Here is a 21,648-nt window from a genome sequence, read left to right on the forward strand (position 1 = left end):
TGGAGCCTCTCTTTTCATCTGTCTCTGTAGGAACATGCAAAATATCTCAATGTGTTTAGTCAAATTCACAGACATCAATGGAGTCAAATGAAAAAGGGGGTGTTTTATATTTTATAGTGTAGGTATGAAAGACAATGCAATTTATTGTTTATTTTGGCCACTTGTGTGACCAACAAAACAACACCTAATGTGTACAAATGTGTTATTACCCACTGTGAGTCTAAAGAGTGACTTTTGACCCAAGTTTCCACTAAATACCTAAGCCTCTGCACATCATTATGCAGTCTTTCCTGCATTTCACTCATGGATTGATTCAGCACTTCTGTATTGGTTCCTTCCATTGTGCGCAGATTATAATTTCATTGGAAATTATTTCCCAGGACTTGATTGATCAATTTGCCCAGAGATATGACTCTTTTACAGCTGCAGATCATATTAAGAGGGAGGTTCTTTAGCACTTAGAAGTTCCAGAGGAGCCCTTCTCCAGGGAAAAAAAGAAAAAGGGTAATCTAAATGCTAATTTCTGGTAATTCTTTGATAGAGCACCATGTTCATTTTCTTTAACTTGTGATTGGTAGAAAGAAAGACCTGCACATTCTCTGGTCAGTGCTTCAGCTATATATATAAAAAAAACCTTTGTAAAGATGTTTGAGTCATGAATACTTTAGATTGAGAACAAACAGCAACAAGTAGTGCCAGGCACAACAAACCCCACCCCTCGCACGTATTGTAGCTTATTTTGGCATCGATTCAGCTGATGTCATCCCGTCTATGTGTGCTGATGTCAGCATAGACAGACAGCATAGACAAATTTCGGCCATCATAAGTAAATGGGGAAAATAAAAGATTTAAAAAATGCATTAAAAAATTTGAACTTTGACCTACTTTTCCCAAAATGTAATCACATCTATCTGGGTCACTGGCAATCTATGAACCCAATTTGGTGTGAATTCAGCCAATAGTTTTGCTGCTAAAGTGTTAACAAACAAAAAAACAACCCTAAACAAAAGCACACCATCAGTCCCACTGTGATAAGAGTCGATGAGTCTATGAACCCATTTTTACTTAAATGTAAGTGTCAGATCACCAGCGAGGTTTGGGACAATTTCAATTCATATATTACATGCTTTATTTGTACTAGATAAGAAACTGAATGTTTGGCTCAGAGGTCAGTTCAGACAATTAAACTGATATGATCTGACGATTCTAACCAGAGAAACCTCATATTTTTGGGAGTAAAAGCAGAACAACAGCTTTATGTATGTTCAATTTCACCATGGCCAGATTTCAGAAAATGACAAAATAACATTGAAGTCAGAGTATTTTTTTGTACACTGAACAATGCGATGGTCAGCTGCACCCACGTCACATATCTGAGGGGTGATGCTCAAGCTCAGCTCAGGACTGGCCCCCTGCTGGTGTAAACTGAAGTGTGTGTATATGAGCATAGAACACTACATGTAAGCCCTGCTGAACAGGTGCAGGAAATTAAAACATAAAATACAACAGCATGAAGAAGGCATTAAGAATATGGACATTTGGATCCCTCTATAATGGCCCTCATGGGGTTTGATTCAACCATCAAAAACAGATGTTATGTTTCTATGGTTTTTACCCTCAGCCCTCGCCACAGGGTATTGTCACCGATTTTCCGCCCGCCCGTCCATCCATATGTCAGTCCGTATGTGCAAAAACTTTGGTGTGCACCAGTAGTACTCAACTGGGCGGTGGTGGTGGGGGCAGCAGATAGTCAATGGAAACCCTGGCATGGACTGAAGGCCGAGGGTTTTCAAGTGTGGGCATGTTATGTTTCACTCTCCTGAACCAACATATCACTGAATCAGTCTTGAGACTTTTACAGATGATTACATGACGATAACAGTAACACTCCAACCTCCTCAGTGTTACCCTGACATCCTTGTGAAATGCACTGCCCACTTGCCAACAAAAAATGTTTCTTTGTCCCTTTATTCTGAATTAAAAGCTCAGTGCAGGAGTTTTAAAAATAGATCTATGTAATATAATTTTGATTCTGTACACCACTAGATTAAATTATTTGCAACAGAAACACTAAAAACAGTGTTCCTGCTAATATAAATAGTAAACTGAGCAGAAACAGACAATTTTGAACACCGTTTTCAATGAGATCAAATGCTTTTTAAAAAATATTCAGTCTGACAGTGCAAAACTTGTATATATTTCTTGAGGATATTCTAATTAAAATATAAAGTAATTTCTTGAATTACTTAAAGGTAACATTATAAATTAGTAGTAATATTAATGTATACAGCAAAATCTGTCAGTTACACAATACAAAATCACTGGTTATAAAAATAAAGACAGAGTACAGTACGAGACGAGTGGCCTGTACAAATGTGGAAATAGCACAGAAAATAGAAAACTGGTTTCTTTCAAAATGGAATGAAAAGTTTCATACAGACAAAGAGTAAAAATAGTGTAAAATATAGAATAAAATATAGGATTGTCTTTACATTGGCAATTTTATCAGGTCTGGTTCTGATTGTCTTCATTTTCCCACAGCTTTGTCCAGGTTGGTCTTGATCGCATCGAGGAAGTCTGACGTGTTCACATAATGTTCATTCAGTTTGCAGCTGGAAGTTCATAAAGGAGGGGTTTAGGAAAAATAATACCAAAACGCAAACCGTGCTTTATGTAAAAAATATACAGTATATAAACAAGCCATTACATGTAGACACTCACTAGAGGCCTGTTGATCTAAACATGTTTACTCACTTCGATAGTCCGTGGATGCAGCCTGCAAGGTCCTTGGTCATCACACCACTTTCCACAGTTTCCACACAGATCTTTTCTAACGTCTGGGAGAACCTGTGGGTGGACAAAACAGTATAATATCATTTTTAGACTACGTACTATATGCCAGTGGAGTAAATGGTGTTGAAAAACCACATGACAAACTTGATCAAATCGGGATTTCCATCCAGTTTCCCTCTGTGCTCCAGTCCTCTGGTCCAAGCAAAGATACTTGCAATAGGGTTAGTACTTGTTGGTCTTCCCTACAAAGAGACATCAGTTATTGTAACTGGTGAAAATTCAGGAGGTATTTACTATGCACAGAGGTCTACTGACACCAATATGAACACATCTGTCTTACTATAATACATTCACTTTATTTATATTTTAAAGACTATAACACTAAACACAAATGAGATGCCTTCAGTCTTTTTACTATTTTGTTATTTTACCCAATACGGCACAATTTTTTTTATACTTATATGTAGAATATTTAAAAGGTACTTCTTACAAACTGCATTTATAGTGTACTGAAAAAATATTTGTTTAGTAGGATACTAGGTTTCAATAGGACTAGTCACTAAAAAAAAAAAAAATCAAATAGAGTAAAACAAGGTTGACACTATAGCTTCTTTTTACATAAAACCACTTATTTTGTCTATATATCCGTATTACACATTTTGTTGATTAAAGAGAATCTGTAAACATTCACTTCTATAACTTTTTTTAACATATTATTTGCAGAGACACATTGACTTATTCTATTATGATGATACTAAGGTAGTTGGATGGGTTATTTTCAGAGGTTACAAATCAAACATTTTTAATTAAATGTCTCATTGTTTCAAACAAAAAAGGTTCATGGGTGACAATCATCTAAAAGAATTAGCATCATCCATCATTTACAAAGGTCATAGCCATGAGACCAACATTCTCAGGATTAAAATGAGTTCTTACAAATACAAAACACAAAGCATATACTGTTTTCATATTACCCTCTGGTGTTCTCGGTAATGCCTCGTGACGGTGCCGTGGGCAGCCTCAGCCTCGATAGTCTTACCATCGGGACACACTAGCACTGATGTCATTAGGCCCAGAGAGCCAAAACCTGCACACAAAGCACACACATATATGCCAATTAAACAAAGATAACAAATCACCACAACAAAGAAGCCCACACACACACCTACACCGTGAGGAAGAAACATCCATAACAGAACCCACTACAATCCACTGTGAATCCATCTACCTCAAATAAAAAGCACTAACCCTGAGCAAGAATATCTGACTGCACATCTCCATCATAATTTTTGCAGGCCCAAACAAATCCACCAGAGGACTTCAGGACCTGGGCCACCATGTCGTCAATGAGACGGTGTTCGTACCAAATCTTCAGCTTGTCGAACTCTGCCTTGTAGTTTCTGAAATAGACAGAATAATGATGCGCTCATGGTGCCTTAACAGAGGCAGTAAATCAAAGGGGTTTATAAACCGTTATAAAAGTATCTTATATATTATAAATGAAGGCAGCACAGTTTTTATTACTATTCTGTGTAGAGGGTTTTTCTTTCTCATTTGTCAGTTACTTACTTCTCAAAGATATCTTGGAAGATGTCCTTAAAGCGCCCATCATAGGCTTTTAGGATGGTGTTCTTGGTGCTCATGTAAAGAGGCCAACCTTTCTGGATGGAGTACTGGAAACAGCTGTGAGCAAATCCACTGATGGACTGTTGAAAAAAAAAATATGAAGGGCTGAATTTTGAGCACAAGCAATCACCTGTCTACCTGTAGAGTTATGCTGTTCTGGTTTCAGTTTCCCAAACATGACTATCTGCTTCTATTCCAAATAACACAACAGTAAAAAAGAACAGGTTCAAGTTCCTGTACTACAAAACAAATTCATCATTTGAAGGAAAACTGTCTGTTATCAGGCTTAATAGAGCATAACAATACGATTTATTGGTGTCACGATGGGATTTATCAACCCAGTTCTTTTGACTCTGACTGCATTCACATACACTGTTCCCCATAAAGTTAGAATTGAACTTTTTTTCCTCTTCTCATGAAAAATGATTGTGACAATGTGATTTATTGTCACAAACAGATGTAACCTTATCATTAAGGAATCAAAAGTAATGTGTTATGTTGTATAAATGAGAAGTGGGGGTGGGATTTAATAAGATTTCTTCTTCCCGCTCCTTTTCGAGCAATACATATTGAATTTATTTTGTTATTACAAATGTACATGGCAATTGCTATATTGTTTTGATCACCTTTATTTATTAATTTATTTGCCCTGCTGTTAGTTCCTTGTAAACACGAAAGTTGCTTTTTTCTTTGGCTCAAAACAAATAAATAAATTAAATGAATTCTTGATATATAAAGAGTAACCAGGACTCAGTATGTAATCATTGCACCAGGTCAAAGGTGATTACTGATGTGTAGAAATAGGAATAAAGAGGAATGTGTCTGAAAACAAAATTCTTGCAACTTTATGAGCAACAGTGTAGAAGGGCAGTGACCAAACTCAAACACTGACGGAGCTGTATGTCACAACCTGAAATCCTAAAGGGCTGTAAGAAAATTATATAATACAGGCTAAAAACAATGCAAAGAAAAGAATGTGGATTATGTGACAGCACAAGTTAATGAGCTTATCAAAATCACTGCCTTATCATTAGTTGAATGAAATTGGATGTTTATTCCAATAAATAGATGTGTTGTTGGGATGGATGCTTAGGCTTCAGTAAAGAGCAAATATACAAGCATAAATCAAACAGTTCTGTAGGTTTACAGTCTAATCTAAGGTTGAGAAGCTTTAGTGCATTAATCAGTTTTTGCTTTACATCACTGTGCAAAGACAGAGGATTTAGACTGTTTTACTCTTACTTCACTAGGAGAGCCTCTGACTATTATTTCCTCTTTTAAGTTTTATACTTATTAGTGTTTTATCTCCAGCATGACTAATACTGCAGCAGGATTGGGTGTAGCATGAGTTACTTTTGGTGTTTATTAAAAAGAAAACCATCTTTGTGATGCAGAAAACCTGAAGTAATTCAGCTTTGTACAAATTAGTCTGTTGGTCTGACAAAATATACATAAAGAGTTTGCTATAGATTTTTAAAGATAATATCATTTTACATTTAACTTTATACAAAATTTATTAATCCTATCTATTTCCTGACAATATAATTAGGTCACTGAGAAAATAACGGTCAGATAAATGAATAAAAGATAATTCTATATAAATAAACCTCAATACAAAGTCAGTCTTACCTCATCTGTGTTGTACATTCCCATCCCACATCCCCCACCAACAAAGTCATACACCTCCCACTCTTTGTGTTTGCTTCCATCAGCTGGAGAAAACACAATCTTGAACTTGCCAGGCTGGTCAACAACAAAGTCTGTTGCTCTGTACTGGGAGATAAAGTATTAAACCTAGTATGTGAGAATGTAGCTTGGCTGCAACTTTGAAAAGAATAAAAACACTTCAGGAATTTTTACCTGATCCCCAAAAGCGTGTCTGCCGATGGTTATGGGCAGCGTCCAACCAGGGACGAGACGAGGAATGTTTTTACAGAGGATCGGCTCACGAAAAACTGTCCCACCCAAGATGTTCCTAATTGTTCCATTGGGACTCTTCCACATCTTCTTCAGCTTAAACTCTAAAAAAAATATGCAGTTTGTTTTCATCTTTTCCCATGTGAAACAATTAAGAATCATTCAGAACTATAATGGATGCCATCACTGCTTATTACTCATCACCTACAACTGATCCTATTATTACTTTGTTTTTCTTTAAGATCTACTGTTAAAACATTTTGTGACTGGATTATACGCCGTTCTATGTCCGTATTAACTTGGGACACAATAGAGAGAGTGGTTGCACATCATAAAAAGCAAAGTAAAAATTTAAAAATATCAATATATAATCTTTTTGCTGGATTACTGTGCTGCAAAACAGCCCACGCATTTTGTAGTACTATTGTATTTCTGGTAATATCCTGGGTTTATCATGTTTCCTTATGAGGGTGTAATGACAGCACTGACAGGAGGCCGTACTTGCATATTTCCAGAAATGTTAAAATTTACAAAAAATAAATAAATAAAAGTCTGTAAGCCTGATATAAGCCTAGTGATTTTAAGATATAAACAATGTAGAATCTTACCCTCCACCCTGGCCTCATCAGGGGTGATGGTGGCACACTTGACAGCCACATTGTATTTCTTGGTGGCCAAAGCAGAGTCGATGGTGACCTGGTCATCTGTCTGGTCTCGGTAGGGCAGACCCAGGTCGAAGTACTTCAGCTCAACATCCACATTTGGTAGGATCAGCTGTGAATGTGGAAAATAGTGATGCTTTATTTTGTCTAAGGAAAATACAGGGAGGGTCACACAAAAACATGCACACAAGCATTTAAGTATATTGTTGCATATTGAATTCTGATGTGCAAGTAAAAGGATCATACTACGTCATGTATAATTATTTGAATTCTAAATCCTTGAGAAACATACTGTTAGAAGACAGGCACAATGAATCTGATAGGTGGAGCTAATGAGCATAACCAGTTTGGAATGTCAACACAAACAGCAAAATATTCATCAAGGAAGAAAAAGAAGAAGAATTTTATTATCGTTGATATATACTGGACATGGGCTTTTGATCCTCCTGTCACAAGCAACTTCTCCAACTATCTAGGCCACGGCCCCCAGATTTATCATGTTCCTGAGTTTATCATATTTATCATGAAGAACAGCCTCTGGTGAACATTACCTTCTCTTTGATGAACTCCCATATTATGCGAGTCATCTCATCTCCATCCATCTCCACCACGGGCTGGTCCACCTTGATGCGCTTCGTAGCATCTGATAATGTAAAGTTACAGTAAGTTTCATACTTCATGTTTTACAACTGCATACCACTGATATTTCTGTAGATGGGGGTCATTCTGGAACACAATGCCAAATGAAATGAAAACAAAACAAGAATGTACCCACTTCAAAAATGTATAATGTTTGGTGAGGTTGAACAGTTTTTCTTTCTCTTATTTTTTCTTTGAGTGAGTGAATGAGTGAGTGAGTGAGTGAGTGAGTGAGTGAGTGAGTGAGTGAGTGAGTGAGTGAATGGGACGTGATGTGATGTGAATATGCTTTTACAGTTGTGGAAAAAATTATTTGACCATCCTTGTTTTCTTTAATTTCTTGTTCATTTTAATGCCTGGTACAACTAAAGGTACATTTGTTTGGACAAATATAATGATAACAACAAAAATAGCTCATAAGAGTTTAATTTCAGAACTGCTATCTAGCCATTTTCCATGGTTTTCTTGATAATAACCAAAATGACTTCAGTTCTTACACCAATATCTATGGCATTGTACTGCCAAAAACAGTGCTTTTACGCATTCCATGCTTTCTTAATTGTCTGTTTTAGTCACATGATACACACAGGAGTTAGTACTTGATTGCATAACCATTGCTTTTGATGACTTTTGATGGTCTAATAATTTTTTTCCACGACTGTATATTGTTTGTTTAGTTTTGCCTAACCAGGGATGGGAGTTGCAAACTAGCTCAATGCAATAAAGTCTTCATGCAGAACATCACATGTTCTATATGTCCACAATGTTTCACTGCATTGTCCTGGATAGATAAATGAATAAATTATTAGACAAATAATTTTCATACTGTTTTCCTGGCTTTGGACTAACTTTCCTCCTTCTAATAAACTTGCAAGGATACAAGGATACAATATTATCATGTGATAACTTACAAATCACTCAAGCTTTCACACTCACATCCCTGGAGGACAGATTTTTAATAAATTAAGTGCAACTGACTACTTGTCTCTGATTTCATACAATACAATACACCTGCATTACTTTTCACAGTTCCCTGTCAGTGTGGATTTTCTCTCAGATTGTAAAGGATTTTTGACCTTGGGGTTTTATGACAGCTCTGATAGTGTATGTTTCCTGACATGTGGAGTGCCAGAGGACGTGGACTCACATGCCAAGACTGGCATGGCTTCTTACAGACAATGACAACTTTGTCTGTACAATAAACACGTCATTCATAACTTACGAAATCAAATACACTATACACTGAACCTTCCCTCTATTTTGCACATAATATCAAACCAGAAGTACTTCACTTTGATATATTTCTGTCATAGTTTGACTTCTTGTACAGCTACATAACACCTGTAGCTGTTACGTGGCTACTTTTTTTTTTTTTTTTTTTAGATATTTTAGTCCATGTGTGAGTCATTAATGACCTCCTAACTGTTTCCACACACTTTTACTCATCTGTTTATTAGTCTGAGTCACTCCATCCTGTCCTGGATGACATTACTTGAATATTTACCGTACATTTTTGGTATTTTCGGTGCTTCATGGGTGACTTACAGTCTCTGTGTTGCTGTCGGTGAAGGCAGACGGCGGCCGGAGAAAACACCGCCGGGTTCTGCTTCAAGGCGGAGGCTGCTCTCCTCGTCACCCCGCTCAAAGCCTTCAGGTAACCGGTCATGTTCACCACGGTTTAAGTCCCTACCCACCGGACTGTACGGGCTTTTCCTATGAATGAACCAAAGTCCGACAGAACCCGGTACACTTGACGTGACGCAGGACGTGGGCAGGATGAATCCTACACGTCATCAGTGCTTGAGCATGCCCGAATGTGATTGGTCGGAGTAGACAGTCTAAGCCAATCAGAATGGACTGTGTTTTCCTGCGAGAGGTCAGTGTGAGTTGAGCTTCAGGTTTGTTTCAGCTCTGCTTCCTGTTATTATGAACCTGACAGGTGTCATGTTTTCAATGAGTCATTATTACCTCCGCCAAGGAGGTTATGTTTTTGCCGGTGTTGGTCTGTCTGTCTGTCTGTCTGTCTGTCTGTCTGTGTGCAAGTTAACTCAAAAAGTTATGGACTGATCTGGATGAAAATTTCAGGAAATGTTGATACTGGCACAAGGAACATATGGTTAAATTTTGGTGGTGATCGGGGGTGGGTGGGGGGTGGAGGGCCACGGGGGCCCACTGATCTGCCTTGGCGGAGGTCTGTGCTCTCCGAGTGCTTTTCTATTTTTATTTTTTTATTTTTTTTTTAATTCTCTAAGAATTTAGATGAAATTTTGAAGACCTCCGTTTTTTTCTTTGACCCTTACAGGTCAATATTGACAAATTGTGTGTTTTTTCATTTCTTTTCCTTTATTTGTCCTTTTATTTTCTTTCTGTCTGTCATTGTTATGCTCTGTGGAAGATATTTCTAAAGTGCATTTGCTCTCATTATTCTATAATGTAATGATGATATTTGTGGTTTAGAGCAGGGGTGTCAAACATACAACCACTAAAGGGTTAAACTCGGCCCACAGGTTGAATTTGCATAGTTGCAAAGACATTAACAGCCAGTGTTACCACGTCTTGACAAGTTGTTTTAATCATAAAGTTAAATGCTGTATTTTTCAGTTCCAGATGGCTGTTACTGAATGTTTTGTGCATTTGTGCATCTGTAAATTGTGATGCACATGTGTAAATGAGAGGCTGAGGAATAATACTTTCAAAACTGCACTTATTTTTCTTTAAAATTTTGTTTGAGGTTATTTACATTTTTTAAAGGATGATTTGTAAATGTAAACATTTTCATAATGTAAATTTATTTTTTTCACTCTAAAACATAGAGAAAACTTTTGACTTGACAATATCTTTAGGTTATGTTATTTACTGGTCTTGCTTGAGATCATGTTGGGCTGTATGTGGCCTCTGAACTAAAATGAGTGTCTAGAACATTTAAGCTTTGAGAGGATACATAAAGGTATATGACAACACCAAAGCCAATGTTTCAATTTTTTTTTTTTTAATTGAAATCTGTTTACATGTTTTTCGGATACTGCATATAGCATACGTAAAATCAGGACCGTATCAGAACCAATCTTTCCCAGTGAAAAAAAGCACAATTCATTTTAATTCAATTCAACAGAACATTTTCTCAAAAAGTATATTTCACACATTCAAATTTAATGACAGGTTACAGAGAAAAGTTATCACTCAATCTGATTGGAATTTAAAAAAAACAAACAAAACATGCTAAGGCACTTTTCATGAGCATAACATTAGGACAAATGACCAAAATGAAGATGCAACTCTTACCAACTCCTTCACTTTGTTGCAAAAACAGTGTTCTGCGCATAAATTAAAGTTACTACAAAATGAATACATTCTATACAACATATAAATGTAACATAATTAAACAACACTTCTTTGGTTTCTACAGTGTGCCATAACTTTCACGGTATCTCATCAACAGGGAAACTGAAGATTTTCTGCAGTAAAAATAAAACAGGAAAAGGTGTATTTTTACATTACTGATGGTTGAAGTCATTGTGCTCTTGAGGTAGCGTGGCCAACACCAGATACCTGTGACAACTATGTGAAATTCAGTCATAATCAAATCCTACTGTCTGTTGGAAACAGGTCAGACAAGTCAAAATGTTTTATGGGAAAAACCTGATGTAGAAGTAAAAAACCAAACCTGCTTTATGTTGTACTTTTGAAAATTATGTAATAAATAATCTCAGTAAGCTGGAAAGAGGGGTGTTCTATTTTACTTGTTAAGAAGGACAGAAAAGTGTGGAAAGTTTGTTTGGCAGTGAGTTTAGTAGAAGTTAGTGTCCACAAATGTCCCTTTAATAAACTAAATACTAAGAGATGCTTTCACATTGAGAGGTTTGTGAGGGCATACAATTGTAATAATGTCTAAGTGGTGGCTGCCACAGAGCCTTTCTTTTCAGTAAAGAAACTCCTGAGCAACATGACTTGACCAATACCAATAACAAACAGAAGGACGGTTTCTCCAATGGACCAGTAGGTCACCCGTTCATGGAGGTGCTCGGCCTTTATACGGTCATGAGCCTCCCTTAGCCTGTACCATGTCTGGGATTCAGCCACCACCTTCAAGATCTCATGGATGGACACACAAGTCGATTCCAGCTGAAAGGAGAAAGAAAATCAAATTAAATTAAACAAAAGTGATGGCAGACGTTGTGGTATAAAGATGTATCACACACATTCAATCTTTTACTTAAACTTTAGGACTTTTCCTTGCAAGGGAAAATTAACCAGGTAGTCAAAATTAACCCTCAAAGACCTAAAGCACACATGGTGACTGACCAAAAGCATGCACTGATTTAAAATGTTTAATAACTTTTAAACTACTAACCATATCAATATACTGAAATGATTCAGCTAAAATGCAGTTTCTCATCTTTTTCACTTGCATCAGATATGACCCATTTGGATATTCAGAGGCTCTGTAGTGAACATGGCAGCACCGTTATCTTCTTCAACATTGATTCACCAGTAAAATTCATGTAGTATGACAAATGACCAGGGTTTGTTTTAATTTTCAGATAATGATACATTTTACAAAAAAAGGCCTTTTTCTTCTGTTTTGGTGCAATAATAAGCTTTGAATTTTCTCAGAGTTTGTAAGAAAACACCTGATCTTCACTGACAAATACAATTTGTAGAGGATAACATTATGATAAATGGTGATAAATCACTTGGGAAATGTTAAATGCAGGGGAAAATTCCTTTGAAAATCACCACAAAAATAGTCCCAGGTCTTTAAGGGTTAAATGTTATAACTATTTAATCTGGAGGATGTGATGGTTTATTCAGTGCTCTGATTTCTTACTAATGTCAAACTGTAAATGATGATATTTCTGTCAATGTTATGTTAACACATTTAGCTACTTAAAATTTTGATGTGTGGGGGAATGCTTTAAACACTTCCAAATAAGACTTGGGCATTGTTATTGACATTTACATTTGCTGAGGCTGAGGGAGAATGACTCTGGCTCCACCCGGTGGAGTTAAAACTGTCCCACTTCTAAAACTAATCTGTTACCATATGGGTTTCACCTGATGTCTTGTAAATAGTTGCTCAATTACAAAACATATTTTTATTGCATGTACAAAATTTATTAATCTGTCTTATGTTAGAATTTAAAGTGGTGATTTGATTGTCTTATGTGTTTCATGTTTAAGTGGAAAAACACATACTTTTGCAAACATATATTTACATGAGTTTTAAAAAAAAAAAAAAGCTTAGTGGGGCAGCTAACCCTGACCTACAGAACCTTTCTTTTGCAAACAGAGGTTTATGGGTCATTTTACCACAGTACAATCCACCTTCTGTGTCTGCCATTGTTCCTCAAATGTAGCTGTAGATTGAATTTCTCAGACTTACCTGAGTCAGTGCTGAGGCTCTATTCATTCCAGGCAGAAGAGGTTCCTCCTCACCATGACGGAACTCCAGATACACTATTTTATGTGTAAAAGTGGAGAACTCATTGCTAAAGCAGACTTTGTACACTCCCTTCATTTCTGTGGTGTGAGAAAAGCTATCATACTGCTTCTTCTTCTCCTGATACAACACATTATCTAACGGATCAGTAACAAAACAGTCCACGTCATAGTTCCCTCCTGATATCACCTACAGAAAAAAGAAAGAAAAACATGACATGAAAACTAAAGCTGAGAGATGATGACATGACAATGCACAATATGACAGCTGTCAACATGTGGACTATCAGGATGTTAAAAATTAAATCAAAATTTGCAGAAACAAAGAGAAAGATGTAATTTGCACAAACTCACTTGACAAATTTCATTGTGACTGAAGGAGAAGTGATCTACAAACTTGCACCTACATTGCATACTTTATTTAATGCTTGCAAAAAGTAAAATAGTGGTTTTCTTTGTAATAAACATCAGTGCCATGTGAAAACAGATGTCAGTGAGGATGTGTGTTTACAAACAGATGCTCATCACTTACTTGGAAGTCAATATCAAACTTGACGCCTTTCTCCAGCTCCTCGTAGAAACATTGTTTATCATTATCGGGCAGCTCGAATGTGAGTTCAGTCCCAAAAACTAACAGGACATGTAGAAGCAGACAGCTCAGTCCTAGATACAACATAATGGAAGAGGAGAATAATGAATAAATAGTCTACTCCAGTGTGCTCTGACTGACAGGTCCGTATTCATCTGCAGGTTTGGAGCTCTGACGTGGCGCGAGCACGAAGAACTTCCGGGGCAACTTTGTTAATTTATTTCCTTTTTTATTTTATTTTTAATTTTTTGGCTCAGTGTTGTACAATGGAATATCTCAAAATAATATGATCAAATGGCAAATTTTGAATTTGATTTGTTGGAGAAGTTGGAGATATTATCGCTTTTCCTCCTCAAGCAGCTGTGGCTCCAAAGCGGACACTTCCACAATAAATGCGGATATAGGCTTTTTTTTTTTTTTTTTTTTTTTTTTTCCTGCGGTAGTATTACCGCAGCTGTAAGTACTCTACTACAATGAATACAAATATTTGATTAATAATTGATGAATTATTTGATTATAAAATGTTCTGTGTTTCTGCCATTCTGTCAGACAGAAATGTTATAAATAACATATATGGCCTCTATCAAGAGATACAGTCCTTGGATATATTTACGTAACACCAATACTACTACTACTATTAATAATAATAATAATAATAATAATAATAATAATAATAATAATAATAATAATAATAATAAACAAACAATGAATTTGTTTGTTTTTTTCTTAGTTTGTTTGTTTTATTAAGTTGTTGCACAGATTTTTTTAGGTGTGTGGTTGGTAAAGCACTGCTGAAATATATACTTATAACTAGAAATGTCCACGCATTGATTAACATCAAGTAAGCAAAAAATAAAATAAAATAAAATAAAAAGCAGAGCAAAACACAGATAAATAATTAGGTCAATAATATTGATTTGACCTTGAGATTTGATAGTAGTCAAATGAAATATTTTGATGTTTTCTTTTATTATTATATTTCTTTAAATCTATGTGCACAGTACAGTAAATCTTATGTCATATTTAGTCTTGTAGTTTTTGCAATGATAATTTGATTATTAAAAACAGGAAAAGGTCTGAACTAAATGGCTACAACTGGCAAAAATCAGCTTGACCTCTGTTTGCACTTGGCACACCTTGAGCTCTCTTTGGTCAATGGTTTTCATAAGTAATCTTGTGTTAAATGATGCCATGCTGTCTCCAAGTGCTTACTTCTTTAGACTTAAGCAGTTGTATTGTTTCACTGGTCAAATGATCCCATACAGGTTATATAACATTCCCAAAGCTGAATTTTTAATGCAGCTTATACATTTGCTGTATATTTCAGTTTTTATATGCATATGTGCAAACCTAATGGCAGACTTTTGCGATGTACTGTATGGTTTTCACCTCAATTGGACAGTATAAATTATACATAGTAATTTATTGCAAATGTAATCATCAGTAAAATAGACATAAATTATGAAAAATAGAGATAATAATTGTACAGTAAAATGGTCCCTGTCAATGTTTTATGACTGTATAATGTTTTTGGATCCATATTATCATATTACTGCTGCATAAAAGTGTATAGAACCTTTTTCTGCAACTTCTTTAAACACTGTTTTTGGTATTTTGTTCTACAACAATGCAACAGTCTATCCTGTGAGAATTATCTAAGTTAAATTTTCTCAAGTTCAAAAAAACAGGTCTGTTTTTGTCTTTGTGACAATGTATTTTCCAGCTAGAAAGTTAAACCCATGAAAGAACATTTATTAAATAAGTGCCTATATTGGAAACATCATGATGCAACCGTTTTTTCAGATGCAGTTTTTAAAATTTTTATGGAAGGTTCTTTGTGGTGGACAGTTTTCTTTTCATTTTTTTTTTGTATAAAGTTGTGAAACTCTTGTCCACAAATGTGGACAGAAAACCCATAGCTGGGTCTTAGGAGGTTAATCTTTCAGTTTAGCACAAATGTTAAAAATCAACCCTTGGGAATATGTAGTTCTCATTGGACAGGAAGGAGCTGATAAATTATAACCTGAGAAAATAATAAGTACAATATTCGCGTGTAGTGGAGTGGCTGTATAAAATGGAAATACTGCAGAAAAGACCTCCAGGTTTGTAATAAAATAAAATAAAATAAATACATTACTCAAGTAGGCTAATCACAGTCAGGGCACATACCACCCTCATTTGTGCTCAGATAAATGAGAGAGTTTCACAGTAAAAGAATAAGTCACAGTTTGAACTGAACTATCTGAACTATTTTTTCATAAATAAACAAACAAACAAACAAACAAGATTGCACACTTGAAAGTCGTGGAGGTGAGGTCATTGTCTATTAGGATGCCTCTGAAGATTTAACATGATCAGACTGTGGTGCTTTTCACCTATTCGGATACTTTTTCACCTCATCAATGACAAACATCACATGTGTGAATGATGACACACTGGTTTCTCTCTCTCTCTGGAGGGGGTGGGGCTTCGACTCTATGTATAAACTCTAACTGATGTCTGTTGTTAGCCACAAGATGAATTTACTCCTAATATAAACTAACTGCTTCTTTAGTATCTATTTGGGGCAATATTTTCACCCAAGATAGAGATTATTAATTCTCCTCAGTTGCCTGCAGATTTTTCCACTTGCCAATTATGGAAAACTACGTACGTTTGGTAGGAGACTTTGTTGCAAATCATGCAACTCATCTTAAATGTGCATTCATTGCAGGTACGTGTTGTTTCATTTATATGATTTATTCAGTAAATACTATTTAAAGAAAGTTATTTCTTTTCAGCTGTTATTTTTGGTTATTTTTTTCAACTGTTTGAATCAGAAGAAGCAGTGGGGAAATCATTATAAAGATGTGCCTGTATTATTGTCACTGTTTTGATAGTGAATATATAGAAACATGACTGGGAGGGTTTAATTAATCTTCATCAAAAACGATTCACATTGTTATTATGTCTTAAGTAATTATATGACAATAATAGTCAGTAAAAGTAATTTTTATATTTTTATTTGTATAACTCAGACTCAAAAAACATGGATTATCATGGCATTGGACTTGCCTCATAACTGTATATGTTAATAATGTCACGTTTTTCTGGCTAATGTTAAAGGGTTATTTATAAATTTATAAATGTGTATATCTATATTTAGTGTGTGTTGTGCTTTTTGTATATATTGTAATAATGCTGGTCAAATACCATCAAACTTAAAAGACTACAAAAAAATAGTTATACATTTCTGACATGTGTTTTCTTTTTTGGTTGATGTATTTGAATATATTGGAGTGTTCTGTTTAAATCGGTAATTTCTTTTGCTTACATATGTTTGAAATATAGTCTATCTATATCTATATCTATATCTATATCTATATCTATATCTATAAACTCCCTTAAACACCATGATCACATCTATAAACACTGCACTGATAACTCCAAGAAACCTAAAAAAAAAATCCCTCTAGAGATCTTCCTTGAAACTGAAGTTAAACACATAAGCATAAATACCAACATTAGAGTCCATTTGAAGCCTCATGTGCTTTCTTTGCTGTCAGGGGCAGGCATGCTGGCCTTGCGCAGATGGACAGCAGGGGGAGTGTGTCAAAGCAAGGTCAGACTGGATGGAAAAACAGTCCTGATCACAGGCGCCAACACTGGCATTGGGAAGGAAACAGCCCTGGATATGGCACAGCGAGGTGAGGCCCTTATCTCAGTGATGGTTGTCTTTATTTCTAAACTTACTATATACCCATTACTCGTGTTTTTCTCTAGGGGCCAGAGTGATCCTAGCCTGCAGAGACACAACCAAAGGCCACGCTGCTGCTGACGACATCCGGCACCGTACTGGGAATGGCAACGTGCAGGTAAAGAAGCTGGACCTGGCTTCACTGCAGTCAGTCAGAGCCCTGGCCAAGGATATCCAGGAAAATGAGCAACACTTGGACATTCTCATCAACAATGCAGGTATTTTGCAGTGGTTTTCTGTATTACAGCATTCAAAGAGCAATCCCAGCAAGAGCCTGAACACATCAAACATGATAATGTGCTTGAAGGCATATTTAGGACTGCTTTGAGGTCTCACATACAGTATACTGTGTTTCAAAGAGGATCAGATTTTATTCAGTAAATGTGCTGTAATTATCAGATGTTTCTCAACTTTCAAAGGTTTAAAACAGGGTGTCTGTAGATCCTTCAAACGTCTTAAATTTGATTGTCCTAAATTAAAGCATTAATAACAAGCCATGCCAAGCACAACAAACCCCGCCCTTCACACATATTTTGCCCATTATAAGTAAATGGGAAGATTTTAAAAATTGATAAAAAAAAAATTAACTTTGACCTGCTGTTCCCAATATGTAATGATATCCACTCTGGGTCAATGGCAATCTATAAAGTCAATTTTGTATGAATTCAACCGATAGTCTTGCTGCTACAGACATGTGAAATTTTGCCCATTAAAAGTAAACGGGGAAAAAAAGATTTAAAGAATGTATTTTAAAAAATGGAAACTTTGACCTACTTTCCCCTAAATGTAATGAGATCTATTCTGGGTCACTGGCAATCTTTAAACCAAATTTGGTATGAATTCACCCAATAGTTTTGCTGCTAGAGTGTTAACAAACAAACAAACAAATCAAACCAAAAACTACAATACCCCTTGCCTCCCCTTTGGGGGGCGGGGTAATAAATAATCCTTTAATATGTCATTCAAAGGCCTTTAAAATTCCACAGACACAATGAATGATATTGTTATAGTTGCTTTGCTTGTAAAGAATTTGTCAAATTCATTGTTAGTGTTTAGCATTTTAGCACAAGAGATCAGAATGAGTGGAGGAGTTTAGATATCAGCTGTGGCGGCTTGAACATCAGTAGCAGAAACATTAGTCATGAAGAAATGAACATGTATTGTTAGCTGGATTGAAACATGGTTAAATCTGGATCAAGACAATAACTACAAGGCCTGATGTACTGTTATTTTTGTGAATATTAGGTCTTAAATGTAATCCAAATGCCTTTAAAAATGTCCTAAAAAATCATAAATTTGGCTTTGTCTAACCGGCAGACACCCTTCAAAGGCTATTTTAAGCTGGTGAAGTTAATGGAATTCTTCTTAATTATGTGTGGGTGTGACCAGTGTTTCTTTTTAGGTATCATGATGTGTCCAAAGTGGAAGACTGAGGATGGCTTTGAAATGCAGTTTGGTGTGAACCACCTGGGACACTTTCTGCTCACCGTCTGTCTCCTTGACTTGTTGAAGAAGTCCGCTCCAAGTCGCATAGTTATTGTCTCTAGCATCGCACATAAGCACGGTAAAGTCAACATTTCAACATAACCAAACAAAAATCTCTAACATCTAAATTAACCGATAAAGACCCAGCACAACTTTTGTGTCAGTTCCCCAATGAAATCTTCTCTATATCTAACCTTTCTTAAGTGATTTATCACCATTTATTACTATATTATCCTCTGTATTTTGTATTTTATCAGTATATATCAGGTATTTTCCGATATTTAATTCACTGATCACATAGCTGTTCATAAAAGCTCAGATTAAAGTTGAGGGTCATTATATCAAAAACAGAGAAAAATTAGGAATAAGTGACTTTTTCAGTAAAATGTATCATTAATTGAACATAAACCAAGTGTCTCCATCCACTATCATTGATCCAACTCCATGGGTTGTACTGGTGAATCAATGTTGTAGAAGATGACGGCGTTACCACGTTCGCTACGGAGCCTCTGAACATCCAAATGGGTCATTCCTGATGACCATGAAAAGATGACAAACTGCATTTTACATTAATTATTTACATGGATTGATAGAATTATTGGATCAACAGGTGTTAAATATTAAACAAACATTAGCAGATTCTTTTGGTCGCCGGTGGATGTTTGGGTCTTTATGGGTTGAAATGTTACATGATTTACAGACTACGTCCCCATATTTCTTTCAGGTCGTATTCACTTCGATGACATCAATCTTGATAAAGACTACAAATCTGACAAGAGTTACAGCCAAAGCAAACTGGCAAATGTACTTTTCTGCAGAGAACTGGCTGCCAGACTGCAAGGTGACACACAATGCACATATCTACACCATAACCTAATATACTAAGATTTTATTTAAATAAACTATTCTACATAATTAAATCAAATTCCTCAGTGGGTTTAATATATATATATATATATATATATATATATATATATATATATATATATATATATATATATATATATATATATATATATATATATATATATGTTTTGTTTTTTTTTTATTATATTTAATGTAACTTTATGTAAATGGTATTTCCTTTACTAGGCACCGGTGTGAATGTGTACTGTCTGCACCCTGGGGTCATTAACACTGAATTGACCCGTCACTTGCTCCCTAACTGGGCCTTAAAGATCGTAGGTACACTGTTGATGATGCTGATCAAAACCCCCCAAGAAGGAGCCCAGACCACCATTTTCTGTGCTGTGGACGAGAGCCTGGCAAATGTCAGCGGCCTCTACTACAGGCAAGTAAATCTAAATGTAACAATAATGAATTTTATTGGTTAAATTTTCTTTATCCAGCAAATAAACAGGCATGAATTCAACCTTTTCCAAATCTTTATATAGTCTCAACATTTGGAGCTGTTTAGTGGCATAGTGAGTATTTTATTCTACAAGCCAATGCCAATATGTTTTTTTGACCATGACGTCCTGGTTTATTGTTGTACAGTGACTGTGCGCCCAAAACGCCGGCACCACACGCTCAGGATGACGCTGCAGCCAAGAAGCTGTGGGATCTCAGTGCTTCCATGGTCAGTTTGGCTGAAACACAACAAAGTGTTGGCTGAAGAGGTATTGTTTTAATTTGTGAATAACGTATAGCAGTTAATTTAAAGCTTATGTTACATTATAGAACTTTGCATAAGGAGACTTTAACAATCAATCTTTGTGGCTACATCTGCAGTATTAACCCATAAAGACTCAGTGCTACTATTTTGTCAGTTCCCAAATGAATTTTTCTCCATTTCTAACCTTTCTTAAGTGATTTATCACCATTTACTCTAATATTGTTCTCTGTATTTTGCATTTATAAGTGAAAATCAGGTATTTCCTATATTTAATGGACTGATCATATAGATGTTCGTTAAAACTAAGATTACAGTTGAGGCTTACTATATCCAAAACAGAGAAAACTGAAGAAAAAGATGATTTTTTTCTGCAAAATATATTGTAAACTGAACATAAACCATGTGTCTCCATCCACTGTCATTGATCCAACTCCATAGGTTTTACCAGTGAATCAATGTTGTAGAAGATGACGGTGTTTCCACGGTAACTACGGAGCCTCTGAATGTCTAAATGGGTCATATCTGATGTTCATGAAAAGAAAACAAACTGTATTTTATACAAAACAGCTTGAAGAAATTATGTTTTGCTTTTGTTTTGTTATTTTTATCATTTATCAGTCCTGTTGATGAATCTTATGTGTCACTATGTTTCTTTGTCATCGCTTTATCCTATTATAGGCTACGGCTCCATCTTCTTTTTATTCAAATTGTTCTTATTGCATAATTTACAAGATATTGATTTCATGTTAGAGGTGATTTGCTATTTGTATTGTTTTTTAACAAAGCTTCAATCTCATCCAATGATCCAACCTGTTTCCCACAGTGTTTTTCACATTATGCCATTTGTTTAGTCTGAAGTACACAGTGTATTCTGTTGGTTGATTGAATTTGAGAATATGATGTTTTAAGAGTATTTTCTTTTTAAATGTATCATCTGGCCTAACTTTTAACTAACCAATAGTAGAAGATGTACTCAGATCCTTTACTTAACTAAAAGTACCAATACTCTATAGTAAAAATACTTCAACTTACTTAAGAGATTGTAAGTATTAGAAGCAAACATGCTTTAAATATGTAAAGTACAAGTAGTCATGTGCAGTAAAATGATCCCCATCAGTGTTTAAGTAGTGAAAAAAAGATTTTAAAC

The 21,648-nt window shown here is 35.6% G+C and overlaps 3 protein-coding genes across 3 annotated transcripts; 1 reads left to right on the top strand and 2 right to left on the bottom strand.

The window, feature by feature from the left end:
- Nucleotides 1-1,111: 1,111 nt before the first annotated feature.
- On the bottom strand, nucleotides 1,112-11,500 carry LOC115414630 (isocitrate dehydrogenase [NADP], mitochondrial-like). Its single transcript, XM_030127851.1, has 12 exons — nucleotides 11,131-11,500; nucleotides 9,183-9,350; nucleotides 7,550-7,641; nucleotides 6,945-7,110; nucleotides 6,280-6,440; nucleotides 6,049-6,192; nucleotides 4,363-4,499; nucleotides 4,042-4,193; nucleotides 3,768-3,880; nucleotides 2,938-3,035; nucleotides 2,755-2,847; nucleotides 1,112-2,612 (listed from the first exon to the last, which is right to left on the bottom strand). Exons 2-12 carry the CDS (start codon nucleotides 9,301-9,303, stop codon nucleotides 2,528-2,530), a joined length of 1,362 nt encoding a protein of 453 aa, XP_029983711.1. The 5' UTR covers nucleotides 9,304-9,350; nucleotides 11,131-11,500; the 3' UTR covers nucleotides 1,112-2,527.
- tmed3 (transmembrane p24 trafficking protein 3) lies at nucleotides 10,767-13,829 on the bottom strand. Its single transcript, XM_030127866.1, has 3 exons — nucleotides 13,609-13,829; nucleotides 13,021-13,266; nucleotides 10,767-11,759 (listed from the first exon to the last, which is right to left on the bottom strand). The coding sequence occupies exons 1-3, from the start codon at nucleotides 13,750-13,752 to the stop codon at nucleotides 11,526-11,528; spliced, it is 624 nt and encodes a 207-aa protein (XP_029983726.1). The 5' UTR covers nucleotides 13,753-13,829; the 3' UTR covers nucleotides 10,767-11,525.
- A 3,389-nt stretch (nucleotides 13,830-17,218) lies between these two features.
- On the top strand, nucleotides 17,219-20,657 carry LOC115414641 (retinol dehydrogenase 11). Its single transcript, XM_030127878.1, has 6 exons — nucleotides 17,219-17,351; nucleotides 17,428-17,619; nucleotides 18,804-18,965; nucleotides 19,611-19,727; nucleotides 19,979-20,177; nucleotides 20,384-20,657. Exons 1-6 carry the CDS (start codon nucleotides 17,219-17,221, stop codon nucleotides 20,499-20,501), a joined length of 921 nt encoding a protein of 306 aa, XP_029983738.1. The 3' UTR covers nucleotides 20,502-20,657.
- Nucleotides 20,658-21,648: the final 991 nt, after the last annotated feature.

The sequence above is a fragment of the Sphaeramia orbicularis genome, chromosome 3, assembly GCF_902148855.1.
Source record: "Sphaeramia orbicularis chromosome 3, fSphaOr1.1, whole genome shotgun sequence".
Lineage (NCBI taxonomy): Eukaryota > Metazoa > Chordata > Actinopteri > Kurtiformes > Apogonidae > Sphaeramia > Sphaeramia orbicularis.

Bases quoted from the DNA above. Each gene is read 5' to 3' on its own strand.
- tmed3 (XM_030127866.1), bottom strand. From the start codon at position 13,752: ATGTTGTATCTAGGACTGAGCTGTCTGCTTCTACATGTCCTGTTAGTT. The intron at 13,267-13,608 runs GTAAGTGATGAG...TTTTTTCTGTAG, and splicing joins AGTTTGATATTGACTTCCAA to GTGATATCAGGAGGGAACTA. The intron at 11,760-13,020 runs GTAAGTCTGAGA...TTCTCCTTTCAG, and splicing joins GAGCCTCAGCACTGACTCAG to CTGGAATCGACTTGTGTGTC.
- LOC115414641 (XM_030127878.1), top strand. From the start codon at position 17,219: ATGCTGGCCTTGCGCAGATGGACAGCAGGGGGAGTGTGTCAAAGCAAG. The intron at 17,352-17,427 runs GTGAGGCCCTTA...GTTTTTCTCTAG, and splicing joins CCTGGATATGGCACAGCGAG to GGGCCAGAGTGATCCTAGCC. The intron at 18,966-19,610 runs GTAAAGTCAACA...TATTTCTTTCAG, and splicing joins TAGCATCGCACATAAGCACG to GTCGTATTCACTTCGATGAC.
- LOC115414630 (XM_030127851.1), bottom strand. From the start codon at position 9,303: ATGACCGGTTACCTGAAGGCTTTGAGCGGGGTGACGAGGAGAGCAGCC. The intron at 6,193-6,279 runs GTAAAAATTCCT...TTTATCTCCCAG, and splicing joins GACACGCTTTTGGGGATCAG to TACAGAGCAACAGACTTTGT. The intron at 4,500-6,048 runs GTAAGACTGACT...TTTTTTCAACAG, and splicing joins GAATGTACAACACAGATGAG to TCCATCAGTGGATTTGCTCA.